The sequence below is a fragment of the Cetorhinus maximus genome, unplaced genomic scaffold, assembly GCF_964194155.1.
Source record: "Cetorhinus maximus unplaced genomic scaffold, sCetMax3.hap1.1 HAP1_SCAFFOLD_1223, whole genome shotgun sequence".
Classification (NCBI taxonomy): domain Eukaryota; kingdom Metazoa; phylum Chordata; class Chondrichthyes; order Lamniformes; family Cetorhinidae; genus Cetorhinus; species Cetorhinus maximus.
Window position 1 is genome coordinate 25,859 of NW_027597165.1, and position 15,883 is coordinate 41,741.

A 15,883-nucleotide genomic window follows, 5' to 3' on the forward strand; every position below is an offset into this window, starting at 1 on the left:
CTGTCCGGGGACCCCCATGTCCGGGGACCCCTCTGTCCGGGGCTCCCCCCGTCCGGGACTCCCCCTGTCCGGGACTCCCCCTGTCCGGGCCCCCCCCGCTGTCCGGGGCACTGTTTTGAGCATCGTTGCGGTGAAGGAGTGGGAGTTGGAGTCTTACCAATAGAGGTGGTTGATCAAGGCTTTGAGTGTTGCCCGGTTGACCTTTGGCAGACAGGTGAAGAGCCTCTGATACTGTAGAATCTTCTGTCTCTCTTCGGGAATTACTGAGATACCGAGAAAAGAAAAATACTCAAATAAAGTCAAATCTTTGAAAGAATAATTTCGACACTCAGTTATTGTTTTTGTATCTTTACCCTCGGCCTGCGGGGAGCAGTGAGAATTAGTGACAGGATTCGCAGGATAATTAAACATCTGAGAGCGCCTGACATTAACACCGCTTCCACAATCCTGTAACTGTCCCACTGGGAGACATGGGCTTTGTCCTATCTGGCAAAAGGGGTTTTATGGCCTCCCACATCCTACATGATGGGGGGAGGGGGGGGGTGGGCGGGGTCCAGGCAGCAGGTGGTCAAGGTGGTCATCTGGCCTGACTGTCCGACCCTATTCCGCAGCTATGTTCACGCCGGGTGTCCTCGGAGACGCAGTACGCGGCGTCCACTGGTACACGTGAAGCCTTCCACAGCCGGTGGGCACTGCAGGGGCCGGAGCGTTTCGCCAGCCCCCAGAATGACATTCTAATTACATAAGGTCTCCTTTCGAAGCTTTGTTTTTGTTACTAAGCCTCATACGTGATGGGGGAGGGGGAGGGGAGGGGGAGGGGGAGGGGAGGGGGAGGGGGAGGGGGAGGGGGAGGGGGAGGGGAGGGGGAGGGGGAGGGGGAGGGGAGGGGGAGGGGGAGGGGGAGGGGGAGGGGAGGGGGAGGGGGAGGGGGAGGGGGAGGGGAGGGGGAGGGGGAGGGGGAGGGGGAGGGGAGGGGGAGGCGGGGGGGGAGGGGGAGGGGAGGGGGAGGGGGAGGGGAGGGGGAGGGGAGGGGGAGGGGGAGGGGAGGGGGAGGCGGGGGGGGAGGGGGAGGGGAGGGGGAGGGGGAGGGGAGGGGGAGGCGGGGGGGAGGGGGAGGGGAGGGGGAGGGGGAGGGGAGGGGGAGGCGGGGGGGAGGGGGAGGGGAGGGGGAGGGGGAGGGGAGGGGGAGGCGGGGGGGGAGGGGGAGGGGGGGGGAGGGGGAGGGAGGGGAGGGGGAGGGGAGGGGGAGGGGAGGGGGAGGGGAGGGGGAGGGGAGGGGGAGGGGAGGGGGAGGCGGGGGGGGAGGGGGAGGGGAGGGGGAGGGGGAGGGGGAGGGGGAGGGGAGGGGGAGGCGGGGGGATTGGGGCAGTGGAGGGGGAGGGGGAGGTGGTGGGGGGATTGGGGCAGTGGAGGGGGAGGGGGGAGGCGGGGGGGGGATTGGGGCAGTGGAGGGGGAGGCGGGGGGGGATTGGGGCAGTGGAGGGGGAGGGGGAGGCGGGGGGATTGGGGCAGTGGAGGGGGAGGGGGAGGCGGGGGGATTGGGGCAGTGGAGGGGGAGGGGAGGCGGGGGGGGGGGATTGGGGCAGTGGAGGGGGAGGGGGAGGCGGGGGGATTGGGGCAGTGGAGGGGGAGGGGGAGGCGGGGGGATTGGGGCAGTGGAGGGGGAGGGGGAGGTGGTGGGGGGGGATTGGGGCCGTGGAGGGGGAGGGGGAGGCGGGGGGATTGGGGCAGTGGAGGGGGAGGGGGAGGTGGTGGGGGGATTGGGGCAGTGGAGGGGGAGGGGGAGGCGGGGGGATTGGGGCAGTGGAGGGGGAGGGGGAGGTGGGGGGGGGATTGGGGCAGTGGAGGGGGAGGGGGAGGCGGGGGGATTGGGGCAGTGGAGGGGGAGGGGGAGGCGGGGGGGGGATTGGGGCAGTGGAGGGGGAGGGGGAGGCGGGGGGGGGATTGGGGCAGTGGAGGGGGAGGGGGAGGCGGGGGGATTGGGGCAGTGGAGGGGGAGGTGGTGGGGGGATTGGGGCAGTGGAGGGGGAGGGGAGGCGGGGGGGGATTGGGGCAGTGGAGGGGGAGGGGAGGCGGGGGGGGGATTGGGGCAGTGGAGGGGGAGGGGGAGGCGGGGGGGGGGATTGGGGCAGTGGAGGGGGAGGGGGAGGCGGGGGGGGGATTGGGGCAGTGGAGGGGGAGGGGGAGGCGGGGGGGGGATTGGGGCAGTGGAGGGGGAGGGGGAGGCGGGGGGGGGATTGGGGCAGTGGAGGGGGAGGGGGAGGCGGGGGGATTGGGGCAGTGGAGGGGGAGGGGGAGGCGGGGGGATTGGGGCAGTGGAGGGGGAGGGGGAGGTGGTGGGGGGATTGGGGCAGTGGAGGGGGAGGGGGAGGCGGGGGGATTGGGGCAGTGGAGGGGGAGGGGGAGGCGGGGGGATTGGGGCAGTGGAGGGGGAGGGGGAGGCGGGGGGATTGGGGCAGTGGAGGGGGAGGGGGAGGTGGTGGGGGGGATTGGGGCAGGGGAGGGGGAGGGGGAGGTGGGGGGGGATTGGGGCAGTGGAGGGGGAGGGGGAGGCGAGGGGGGGATTGGGGCAGTGGAGGGGGAGGGGGAGGGGGAGGTGGTGGGGGGGGATTGGGGCCGTGGAGGTGGAGGGGGCACCCACCCTTACCAGACACAAACATCCCGATGGAAGTCAATCGCCTGTTGTGAGCAGGAGCTCCGGTCCCCACTCATTGGAGGGGAGCTCTACACACCATTCCCCTTAAAGTACTTTACCCCAACTCCCCTTTTGAAAGTTACTATTGAATCTACTTCCACCGCCCTTTCAGGCAGCGCCTTCCAGATCACAACAACTCGCTGCAGTAAAATAACGTCTCCTCATCTCCCCCTCTGGTTCTTTTGTCGATTATCTAATGGGTTGTCTAATGAGGAAAGGTTGGACAGACTGGGCTTGTTTCCACTGGAGTTTAGAAGAGTGAGGGGGTGATTTGATTGAAGTTTACAAGATCCTGAACGGCCTTGACAAGGTGGATGTGGAAAGGATGTTTCCTCTTGTGGGTGAGTCCAGAACTAGGGGGACACTGTTTAAAATTAGGGGTCACCCTTTTAGGACAGAGATGGGGAGAAATTTGTTCTCCTAGAGGGTTGTGCAACTTTGGAATTCTCTGCCTCAGAAGGCGGTAGAGGCGGGGACATTGAATATTTTTAAGGCAGAGGTGGGTAGATTCTTGTTAGGTAAGGGGATCAAAGGTTATCGGGGTTAGACGGGAGTGTGGAAATCGAAACACAAGATGATCAGCCATGATCTTGTTAAGGGGTGGAACAGGCTCGAGGGGCCGAATGGTCTACTTCTGTCCCTATTTCTTACGTTCTTATTATCTTCAAGCTGCGACCCTCCTGTTACTGGAAGCAGTTTCTCCTTATTCACTCTGTCAAAACCCTATCAAATCGGCGCTAAACATTCTCTACTCGAGACAGAGCAGCCCAGGACTCTTCAGATCTACTGACACGCGATAAACATCAGGCAGCTTATTAACATACTCGAGGTTTGGAGCCACTCTTGATAGACCTGGTCTGTGAAGATGCTCTCTCCAATACTCTCCCTGAAGAAGCGCTTCAACGTGTTGGAGACATCGTCGACGTGATGATCCCCTTCCCTCAACTTGACGCTACGAGCATCCTTCAAGAACATCTCCAGGAGGTTGGTGGTTTTTGACTTTTGTCCACTCTTCCTGTAAATCCCTTCAGCGGTCAAACCTGTCGGAGGCGGGCAACCGAATCAAGAGTTAAAGAAAAGAGAGAGAGAAAATTTCCACCCTGTCCAAATTTCCAACCTTCCCCCCCCCCCAGGGTTCCTGATCGTTCAATTCGGGAGGGGGATGGGAATGTGGTGCTAATGTAATCCAGAGGCCCAAGGCCGATGCTCGGGGGACAAGCCAGCTAATGGAAGTTAAGCTCAATTAATTAAATAAATTCAATTAATTACATAAAAATCTGGAATACAAAGTGACTCTCAGTCACGGTGACCATGAAACTATCATCGATTGCTGTAAAAACCCATCTGGTTCATTAATGACCTTTAGGGAGGGAAATCTGCAGGCCTTACCCGGTCTGGCCTACATGTGACTCCAGACAATGTGGTTGACTCTTAACTGCCCCCTGAAATGGCCTAGCAAGCCACTCAGTTCAAGGACAGTTAGGGGTGAGCAGCAAATATTCCCCATGCTCGCGCTCCCCACATCCCATGAACAATTTTAATAAAAATTGGGATAATACCAGAAGAGAAATTAGGAAACACCTCTTCACACAACTGGTTTGTCGGAATGTGGAACTCTCTCCCACAAAAAGATTGAGGTACTAGTCCAATTAAATCTGATATCTGTAGAGATTTACTGGTCAAGGGTACATGCAGCCTAGGCAGGTGGATGGGAGTAGGCTACATATCAGCCATGATCTTCCTGAACAGCGGAATAGGCTCGATGGATAGAATGACCTCCCCTTGTTCCAACTGTACTGGGGCCAAAAGAGTTTTATAAAAATCTGGAACTCTCCTCCCCGCCCCCCGCCAAAAAAAAAAAAGCTGTTGAGACTGGGGTTCAATTAAAAAGTTCTAAACTGAGATTGGGAGACTTTTGTTGGGCCAGGGGATTAAGGGTTAACAGAGACAACATGTGTAGACGGAGTTGAGGTACAGATCCACCATTATCTGATTGAACGGTAGAAGCAGCTCGAGGGCTGAATGGCCTCTTCCTGTTCCTATGAAAACAGGACCAGAAGAGACTATGATGCCTCGAATGGACAGTTAACAAACTGACTTTCAACAGGGAATTTTAGACGTGAAGAGCAGGTACAAGGTCAGAGGCCTACGACAAGATGTTGTTGCTTCAGAGACAATGTCAGCCGTGGTTGTGGGGGTGGGGGGTAGCCCCTCGCTTCTCCGAACTCAAACCCTGGGACTTTTTGGTTCAGAGATACAGGCACAAAAATCTAAGCGCCGGTATCGAGGGAGCACAGCATTGCCGGAGGTGTCGTTTTTCACGTGACGCGTTAAACTGTAGCCTGCCAATTCAGGCGGACGCGCTAAAGATCCCAGAGTCAATCTTTCGAAGAGGAGTAGGGAAGCTTTCCCCGCTGGCCTGGTCAGTATTTATCCCTCAACTGACTTGATTGAGAAAAGAGTATCTGGTCATTGATTGACCGCCTGTTGGCGGGATCTTGCTGTGCGCAGATAGGCTGCCACGCTTCCTAGGCTACAACAGTGGCAAGCAATGCTTAGCAAAAATGTACTTCGCTGGCCGTGACGTGCTTTGGGACATCCTGAGGTTAGGACATTTAGACATAGAAGGCTTCCCCCATCAGGAGATGAACGAGAAAGAGGAAGTACGCGTTTATGTTCGTTTTCTGCGGCTTGTTTTTCCTGGAGCAGGTGGCGAGCCAGAAGCCAGAGGCTGGAGGTTAAAGGGCATGACCCTGCATCAAGCACGGCTGACCAGGGATCTCTCCCACTCTTACCGCCCGCCATTGGCGCGTGTTGGGAGGATTTACAAGCTGATAATCGACCTGCTTGGCTGTGTTATGAACGCACCATCAAGAATGGCCATCAAGTCCCGAAGTGGGGCTCAAACATCTGGCTGACAGCGAGGGCCGCTGCCCACTGCACCACTGGACCTCCTCACTGAAGGATGGAAGGCGCTATAGGAATGTAGGATCTTTCTACAAGGGGACAAAGGTTGAAAACCAACGAAAGATGCCGCTGATGTGTCCCTCCCCCCCACCACCCCCTCCCTGATCGAGATCCCTCCAACAAAACCTTCCGGATTCCCTGACTCACCGTATTGTGTGATGTACGCGATGCATCGCTCTACAACAACTGGAATGTCTTCATCTGTCAGCTGTTGCTCTGATAAAGTGTTCCCTGTGCTGCCGGCTGCTCGTTGGATCGCAATGTTCCATCCAATAAAGTCCAGCTTCCTCTCTGCCTGGATGTACAACGTCCTGGGGGAGAGAGGGCGGAGGAGGGGGAGAGCAAGACCATGACACAACAGCAACAACAACTTGCACTCTTATACCGTCATTACATCAAGCGTGGCCCAGTGGGTAACACCCTCTCCTCTGAGACACAAGGTTCTGGGTTCAAATCCCACTCCAGGACTTGGGCACGAAGAAAATCAAGGCCGAAGTTCCAGTGTGGTACCGAGGGAGTGCTGCATTGTCTGAGGTACCGACTTTCAGGATGAGGGATTAAACTGCGACTCCCTCAGATGGATGTAAAAGATCCCAAGGCAGTACTTCAACAGGAGAGTTCTCCCCGGTGCCCTGGGCAATAGTTATCCATCAAACAACATCACAGAAAACAGATCGCCTGGTCAGTATCATAGTGTCGTTTGTGGGATCTTGCTGTGCATAAATTGACTGCTGCGTTTCCTACATCACAACAGTGACTACACTTCAAAAGTACTTCATTGGCTGCAAAGCACTTTTGAGATGTCCTGTGGTCATGAAGGGCACTATATAAGTGCAAATCTTTCTTTTACTGATGCAGTTAAAATGTCCCAAACTGTAAGGAAGACAGAAAATTGGCAGCAAATCACATTAGGAGACTGGAGACTGGAGCCCACTGCCCACCAGGATGGTGGAAGTGGAGATGATGAATGATTTCAAAAGAAAATTGGATGGACACTTGAGGGAAATAAACCTGCAGGGATAGAGCGGGGGGCATGGGACTAACTGGACTGTTCCACAGAGAGCCAGCATTGACTCAATGGGCCGAATGGCCTCCTTCTGTGCCTTAAATGATTCTATGACCAAGCCTTCGGTCAAGGAGATCGGTTTTAAGGAGCATCTTAAAGGTCAAAAGAGAGAGAGAGAGAGTGAGAGGTGGAGAGAAGGAGAGATGGAGAGATTTAGGGAGGGAATTCCAGAGCTTGGGACTCAGGTAGCTAAAGGCACGGCCGCCAATGGTGGAGTGATTAAAATCGGGGATGTGCAAGGCCGCAAATGGAAGAGTGCAGGGGTTCGGAGGGTTGTAGGGCTGAATGTGGGTACAGTGGTAGCGAGGAGAGCTTGGAACAGAAATTTTAAAATGTTACAATCAAGTCATCGCCTGACCAAGAACCAATGTAGGTCAGCGAGGGCAGGGGGTGATCGCCTTCCAAACCATTCACTTCGAGAGGCAGAGAAACACCATTGGGATTGACAGGTTGTTGTTGGATAAGCACATGGAACCATGCCAGGGAAACGGAGTTTACTTACACATCAGCCACAACCTAACTGAACGGAGTTATGTCTTTGTGACAATCTGACAGATTCATGGTCACTTTCCCTGATCCCAGTTTTTAATTTCCAGGTTTTTTTGAAAATTAAATTGAAATTCTCAAACTGTTCCCGCAGGATTTGAACTCTGCTTTTCTGGATTCCTAGTCTCGGAACAATAACACCAGACTACAATTCCCTGACTGCACCCCTTATCCTACAACAGGGCATAATGGGACCAAGCAACACTGTCGGTGGTGGGGGGAGGGGGTAAAAGGGAATTCAGGGGGTCCTGCTCCTGCTGGACATCTAATGATGACCCTGCCTTCGACTCAAGTGTTTGAACTTCCAGCTCTGACCTCAGTCAGGCCCATGGGAGAGAGGAGGAGAAAAATACAGGACGGAGAAGAGGTTGGGGATGGGTGGATGTGTTAAGATGGGAGAAAAGGAAATCAGAGAGGTAAACTAACCCATCAGGCATGAACAGATGGGCTTTAATGAACAACTACAACACTGCATTGGTGAGACCACACACCTGAAGTGCTGTGGACAGTGTTGGTCACCTTATTTGAGGAGGGATGGACTTACACTGGAAGCAGTTCAGAGAAGGTTCACTCAGCTGATTTCTGGGATGAAGGGTTTGTCTTATGAGGAAAGGTTGAGCAGGCTGGGCCTGTACCCATTGGAGTTTAGAAGAATGAGAGGTGACCTTGTTGAAACATAAAATTCTGAGGGGACTTGACAGGGTAAATGCTGAGAGGATGTTTCCCCTTGTGGGAGAATCCAGAACCAGGGAGCACAGTTTAAAAATAAGGGGTCACCCATTTAAAATAGAGACCCTCTCCATGGGTCAGAGAGCAGTGGAGGCTGGGCCATTGAATATAATCAAGGCTGAGTTAGACAGATTTTTGATTGACAAGAAGTTATGGGGATGGGGTGACAGGAAAGCAGAGAAAAGGCCACAATTGGATAAGCCACAATCTTATTGAATGGTTGAAGGGGTTTGATGGGCCAAATAGCCTACCCCTGCTACTATTTCTTATGTTCTTACCGTCTCTTCTCCACCAATACCAGGACCTCGTGGTCAGACTGTTCCGCTGAAATATGGAATGGACATAGTCACGTCATCAATTACATCCATTCAACCAGTAAAATTCATCTTTAGAAAGCGTCATTCATCAAACCAATGCAGAGTCTGCCCTCTTGGGTGGGTGTGGACAATCCTGGGGCCACTATTAGCAGAAGAGGAGGTGAGGGGAGTTCTCCTGGGGCCAATATTTATCCCTCAATCAACACCATTAAAAGAAAATTAGCTGGCCATTGTCTCATTGCTGTTTGTGGGAGCTTGCTGTGCACAAAATTGGCTGCCACATTTCCTACGTTACAATATTCAGACAAAGGACAGAGGATACAAATCTCAGGTTGGAGGGAAGGGCAGACTCACTATTATTGTCATATATATAGTATCAGCATCATAGAAACAGGCCATTCGGTCCAACCGCTCTGTGCTGGTGTTTAAGATCCAGACAAGCTTCTTCCCACCCTCTCTTCAACTCCCCCTATTAGCATATCCTTCAATTCCTTCCTCCCACGTGTCTATCTAACTTCCCCTGAAATACATCTATACTATTCACCTTAACTACTCCCTGTGGTAGCGAGTTCCACATTCTCAACACTCTCTGGGTGCAGGCATGGGGGGGTTCTAACGGGGATGCTTAAAACGATGAATGGATTTGAGAAGGTCAATATAAATTTACTACTTCCTCTGATGGAGAATCCACTACAAGGGGTGATTTTTTTAAAAATTCTTTCATGGGATGTGGGCGTCACTGGCGAGGCCAGCATTTGTTGCCCACCCCTAATTGCCCTAGCACTGAGTGCCTTGCTCGGCCATTTCAGAGGGACATTTAAGAGTCAACCACGTTGCTGTGGGTCTGGAAAGATCTAGGCCAAACCAGGGAAGGACGGCAGATTTCCTTCCCTGAAGGGCATGAGTGAACCAGATGGGTTTTTACGACAATCGATGATGGTTGTCATGGTCACCATGACTGAGTTTAGCCTTATATTCTGGATTTATTAACAGAATTCAAATTCCTTGGTAGGATTGAACCCCTGTCCCCAGAGCTCTGGATGGCTAGTCAACTACTTTACCCCATGCCACCATCTCCCCATAAACCTTAAAACACAACATTAAAACTAGGGCTAGGCTATTCAGGTGTGAAATCAGGGATCACAGAGTTGTTACTGTGTAGAAGGAGGCCATTTGGCCCATCGTGTCTGCACTGGCACTCTGAGCATTTTAACTCAGTGCCAATCTCCTTCTTTCCCTGTAACCCTGCACATTGTTTCTATTTAAATAATCATCCAATGGCCTCTTGAATGCCTCAATTGAACCTGCCACCACCACACTTCCAGGCAGTGCATTCCAAACCCTAACTTCTCGCTGTGTGAAAAAGTTTTTTCTCACCTCGCATTTGCTCCTTTTGCAAAACACTTTAAAACTGTGCCCTCTGGTTCTCGATCTGTTTACGAGTGGGAACAGTTTCTCTCTATCTACTCTGTCCAGATCCCTCACGATTTCGAAAACTTCTATGAAGTCTCCTCTTAGCCTTCTCCTCTCCAAGGAAAACAGTCCCAACTTCTCCAAACTTTCCCCATAACTGAAGTTTCTCATCCCTAAAACCATTCTCGTAAATCTCTTCTGCACTCTCTCTAATGCGATCACATCTTTCCTATATTGTGGCGCCCAGAACTGTTCAAAATACTCCAGCTGAGGTTTAACCAGTGTCTTATAAAAGTTCATCATAACCTCCCTGCTCTTGTACTCTATGCCCCTATTAATGAAGCCTAGAATACTGTCTGCTTTAGAAGCAGCTCTCTCTACCTGTCCTGCCACCTTTAATGACTTATGTACATATACACCCAGGTCTCTCTGCTCCTGTACGCCCTTTAGAATAGTATCCTTTATTTTATACTGTCTTTCCCTGTTCTTTGTACCAAAGTGTATCACCTCACACTTCTCCATATTAAACTTCATCTGCCACCTATCTGCCCACTCCACCAATGTGTCAATGTCCTTTTGAAGTTCTACACTGTCCTCCTCACAGTTTATAATTCTCCCAAGTTTTCTGTCATCCGCAAACTTTGAAATTGTCCCCTGCACACCAAGATCTAGATCATTTATATATATCAGGGAAAACGAGGGCCCCAATACTGACCTCTGGGGAACTCACTACAAACATTCTTCCAGCCCGAAAAATACCCATTAACTAATATTCGCTGTTTCCTATCCCTCAGCCAATTTTGTATCCACGTTGCTACTGTCCCTTTTATTCCACATAGAACTCTCCCAGGAGAGCAAGAGATTGGGGAATGAACTGTCAGATGATCTAATCATGTGTCACATTGCTGTTTGTGGGATCTTGCTGTGTGCAAATTGGCTGCCACGTTTCCTACATTACAACAGTGATTGTGCTTCAAAAGGTAACATCACTTTAAAAATAATCTTAAAAATGCTTAAAACTAAGGGGGTCATCCATTTCAGACAGAGATGAGGAGAATGTTTTTCTCTCAGAGGAGCTCTCTTCCTGAAAAGGCGGTGGAAGCAGAGTCTTGGAATGTTTTTAAGACAGAGCGAGATAGATTACTGATTAACAAGGGGGTGAAAGGTTATCGGGGGGGTAGGCGGGAATGTGGGGTTGAGGTTACATTCAGAACAACCATGACCTTATTACATGGCGGAGCAGGCTCGAGGGGCTGAGGGGCCGAGGGGCCGACCCCAGCTCCTAATTTGCATGTCCAAAAAGTGCCTCACTGGCCGTAAAGAGCTTTCTGATGTCATGAGGTTGAAAAAGGCGCTATAGAAATGCAATTTCCTTCTCTGACTCTGCAGAATCCCCAATACTGACAGCGGTAAGGAGACACAGGCAAAGGAAGGCAAAGGGTAAAGGGGGGTGGAGTGAAGGGGGTGGGGTGAAGGAGATGGGGTGATGTGAAGGGGGGGTTGGGTGAAGGAGGGGTGGGGTGAAGGGGGGGTGGGATGAAGGGGGGATGGGATGAAGGGGGTTGGGGTGAAGGGGGTGGGGGTAAGGAGGGGTGGGGTGAAGGGGGGGTGGGGTGAAGGGGGGATGGGATGAAGGGGGTTGGGGTGAAGGGGGTGGGGGTAAGGAGGGGTGGGGTGAAGGGGGGTGGGGTGAAGGGGGGGTGGGGTGAAGGGGGGGTGGGGTGAAGGGGGGGTGGGGTGAAGGGGGGGTGGGGTGAAGGGGGGGTGGGGTGAAGGGGGGGTGGGGTGAAGGGGGGATGGGACGAAGGGGGTTGGGGTGAAGGGGGTGGGGGTAAGGAGGGGTGGGGTGAAGGGGGGGTGGGGTGAAGGGGGGTGGGGTGAAGGGGGGGTGGGGTGAAGGGGGGGTGGGGTGAAGGGGGGGTGGGGTGAAGGGGGTGGGGTGAAGGGTGGGTGGGGTTAAGGGGGGGTGGGGTGAAGGGAGGGTGGGGTGAAGGGGGGGTGGGGTGAGGGGGGGTTGGAGTGAAGGGGGGTTGGGGTGAAGGGGGAGTGGGGTGAAGGGGGGTGGGGTGAAGGGGGGTTGGAGTGAAGGGGGGGTGGGGTGAGGGGGGGTTGGAGTGAAGGGGGGTTGGGGTGAAGGGGGAGTGGGGTGAAGGGGGGGTGGGGTGAAGGGGGGGTTGGAGTGAAGGGGGGGTGGGGTGAGGGGGGGTTGGAGTGAAGGGGGGGTGGGGTGAAGGGGGGGTTGGAGTGAAGGGGGGGTGGGGTGAGGGGGGAGTGGGGTGAAGGGGGGTGGGGTGAAGGCAGGGTTGGGGTGATGGAGGTTGGGGGTAATGGGGGAATGGGGTTAAGGGGAGGTGGGGTGATGGGGTGACCACATGGTGAATTAGGAAGACCCTCCCTTACACAACTCTTGCAGCTTCCGGAGGTTGATGGCCTCCTCCTTGTCCGAATCCTGGAACCAGGCGAAAAGTGTGGAGCTCACCAGCGCAAACCAGCCCAGCTTAGTCTGCTCCAGGTTCAATCCATCCTTGTACTGCAGGCGTCCAATTCGCTCAAACTCGTGATTCATCAGGTCGATCCCGGCTGGGAGGAAGGACTGCAGAGGGGAAGAGACCTCCACGGTTAGAGCATCCAGGAGCCATGGCAACAGGGGACAACATGGCTACAAAGGGTCCACATGCGCCTGGGGCTGAGAGGGGAGTGGGGGGTGGGGGGAATGGAAAATCAGATAAAGATCCTGCTGCTGATCTCTGTTCACTCGCCCCTGCTGTAAAGTATGTGTACCTGTGAGTGGGTGTGTGTGTAAGTCTGTGTGTGTCCGACTGCCTGTGTCTATGTATGAATGTGCGTACGTGTGCATACATGCACGTGTACATGTGTGTGCGTGTGTGTACGTGTGTGTGCGTGTGTGTGCGTGTGTGTGCGTGTGTGTGCGTGTGTGCGCGCATGCACTTGTCCGTGGGTGGGGTGTGTGCGCGAGTCTGCATGTGTGTGTGTGTGCGCATGTGTGTGTGTTTATGCCTGTCTATCTAGGCCGATACCCCAGTGCAGTCCTGAGGGAGTGCTGCAGTGCCGGAGGAGCCGCATTCCCATCCGGCCGTTAAACCAAGGCCCTGTCTGCCCTCTCAGGTGGACGTTAAAGATCCCGTGACACTGTTCCGGAGAGCAGCAGGGGGACTTCCCTCCAGTGCCCTCGCCGACATTTATCCCTCCTCCAACATCACAAAAAAAAAGATTATCCGGGTCATTATCCCATCGCTGTTTGTGGGAGCTTGCTGTGCGCAAATTGGCTGCTGCTTTTCCTACATGGCCACGGTGACTATACTGCAGAAAGTACTTCATTGCCCGGAAGGCGTATTGGGGCATTCTGAGTTAGTGAAAGGCGTTATAAAAATGCAAATCTTTCTTCTTCTTTTTCAGTGCAGCAATGATATTCAGGGCATTACCTTGGCGATGGATTTGATCCACTCTTTATTGGACTGTGCGCTGTCTGTCCCAAACATAAACAGACGCTCGGAATCAGTGAACACCTCAAACGTGTGTTCGAACCTAAAGGTAACAAAGAAAATTCACATCAGTGTCTCTCAAAGTTTTTCCAGCTGGCTGAATGATGACAGGTATTAAACTGAAGGCTAACTGCCTCAGCAAGGAAACACCCTTAAGTTAGTAACAATTCACAGTGTAACCCTCTTGTTAATACTCCTGATTTACTCTGATCGATGAACACCCTTGTTATACACAGTAAACTCTCCAGCCTGAAAATCCATCCTTCAAATTCACCAGTCGTCTGCAAACCTTTTGATCTGACCCTCGACATCATCGGTATCATTTTAGTTCTGCCTATCACACAACTGGACATCATCCTGCGCATGAATTTCAGTGCCAGGGTGATGCCAGGCATGTAGGCTGCACTTGCCAACGATCGGCTGATCAAATCAAACAGCATGTTCCTTCAGCTGTTCATAACAGGCAGGGTACAGACCGCACTCATCCAGCCTGCCCTGGTAAAACCCAAACAAAACATCTACTGTCAGATGTGATTCCGCGATTGGACAGCACTTGTTGAACAACCCTGAGTTCGTTAATCGCTACATGAACAACCCATTTAAGATAATCAGTCAAGCTCATAACGTGACTCATTTACACTTGCTAGAAGGTTCTCTGCAAACAAAAGGAATATGTTCAAGCCTTGCACCTTTTTTGTATTGCCCGGGAGCTTGGGGGGGGGCACAGAGTTCACCATTGCTTTCTCCATGGCAATAACTCTGCCAGATTCTACTTGCCAATCATTCACCGCCCCTTTCTAACTTGTTGTGATTGTTTGAAATTTGGCATTCTTGCTTTTGTCCTGATGAGTGCAAGACAAAAAGCTTCGACAAAATGTCGCTCTTTGCAGCGATATCATTTTAGTATGGTGCTTTGGCAGCGCAATCATGGAAGACAGCATTTGGTTAAGTAAAACAATTTTTAGCACTGCTTTATAATGTTTCATCGCGGTTTTACTTTGCAGATTAATATTTATATCTACGATGTTTCCACTTCACACGCTTGTAGTTAGACATTCTAACATCATTCTATAACTGGCCAGGAATGCCCAAACCCTGTGAAATCATTTTTAAAAAACCCACAAAATCACAAAATCCAGACATGATTTGGTCCCTAGGAATCTGCACTGGAGAGGTTACAGTGTGCTACAGAGTGTGGAGCTCAATGTAAATAGTCGTTTGGTAGAATGGAACTTGATTATTGTTGAAAAAAGAGACATGTCGAGGCTTTTCGTCTTGCACTCATCAGGACACTTCACAAGAATATCAATACAAGGGGAAAACAACCAATTATACTGCATGAGAACAGAGTGCTCATTGGCTGGCAAGCAGACTCTGATTGGTGGAGACATTGCCATGGAGAATGCGCCCGTCATGGTGACTGACAGTTAACTGCCAAGCACTTAAAAGAAATTTAAACCAGGCAACTTGACCCAAGACTGCAATCATATATCCCAAAAGACTGGCAGACCATATCAAGCAGCATGTCCCAGCCAATGTTCGCTGGGTACAGGGCAGGGTACAGGCCGTGCCTATACAGCCTGTGTTTGCAAAACCCAAAACAGTGTCCAACATTAGATGTGATTCCAGATTGGACAACATATGCTCAATAATCCTCAGTGTGCAAAGAATTACACTGACATCCAATTTAAGATTGTCAGTTGGGATTGCAGTGTGGCACATTTGCCTGTGCTGGAAGCTACATATATTAATACACGGAGCCCTGTTCTTTGCAGACAGAAAGAGCATATACACACATTGCGCCTGTTTCAGCTGAACAAAATAAGTGACAGCCATTCGCTGACTCATTCCTCAGGGCAACGCCTTCACCAATCAGGGCCAAGCTGCCTGGTTTAAATTTCAAGCAATACTTGGCAGTTAACTGTCAGTCACCATCACTGCTGCATTCTCCATGGCAACACACCTCTACCAATCAGAAACCACTTGCCAGCGCAATCAGCGCTCTTTTCTCATACAGTATAAATTGTTGTTTTCCCCTTGTACTGGTATTCTTGTGAAGTGTCCTGATAAGTGCAAGACAAAAAGCTTCAACATGTCTCCTCTTTCAGCCATGCCCAATGGAAATCACGTGCCATCTGAAGACTGGTCAAAGCTTCTCAAAAGTGGGAGAACCGTGGACTCGCCCACAGAACGGTCAGCCTGCTCACCACCTACCCATGTGCCGCCGGACTGTTGATGCCAAGACACACAACTTCACCCATCCCGATGGTTCCATTGGGCGTTGAGTTCCTGTCGCTTTCGTAGTAACTGAGGACACCGTTATCCAAGACACACCAGCGCTTGCTGAACTCTATCGGAACAACAATGGAAGATAGGTTCAGCTGCATGGCCGGGGAATTGTAATATGAACATCGACATTGGGGCCTCCATACAAAGTGATCTCGTTCAAGGAGGAAGCCGCAGCATCCCAACCCATTTCCAGGAGGGAGTCTCTCCATCAGGGACCCCTTTTAAAGAGGGAGTCTCTCCATCAGGGACTCCTGTTAAAGAGGTAGTCTCTCCATCAGGGACCCCTGTTAAAGAGGGAGTCTCTCCATCAGGGACTCCTGTTAAAGAGGTAGTCTCTCCATCAGGGACCCCTGTTAAA

At 52.5% G+C, this 15,883-nt stretch overlaps 1 protein-coding gene across 1 annotated transcript in view; it reads right to left on the reverse strand.

The window, feature by feature from the left end:
- The window catches only part of LOC144675918 (arf-GAP with Rho-GAP domain, ANK repeat and PH domain-containing protein 1-like), a gene marked incomplete at its 3' end in the record, with an annotated part of 87,308 nt that overhangs the window by 19,193 nt on the left and 52,232 nt on the right, over nucleotides 1-15,883 (reverse strand). Inside the window, exons 13-19 of the mRNA XM_078536450.1 lie at nucleotides 15,451-15,586; nucleotides 13,177-13,279; nucleotides 12,134-12,326; nucleotides 8,282-8,327; nucleotides 5,810-5,973; nucleotides 3,520-3,735; nucleotides 158-263 (exon numbers count right to left, since the gene is read on the reverse strand). Of these exons, the coding sequence (XP_078392576.1) occupies nucleotides 158-263; nucleotides 3,520-3,735; nucleotides 5,810-5,973; nucleotides 8,282-8,327; nucleotides 12,134-12,326; nucleotides 13,177-13,279; nucleotides 15,451-15,586 (964 nt within the window). The remainder of the gene's footprint in view (nucleotides 1-157; nucleotides 264-3,519; nucleotides 3,736-5,809; nucleotides 5,974-8,281; nucleotides 8,328-12,133; nucleotides 12,327-13,176; nucleotides 13,280-15,450; nucleotides 15,587-15,883) is intronic.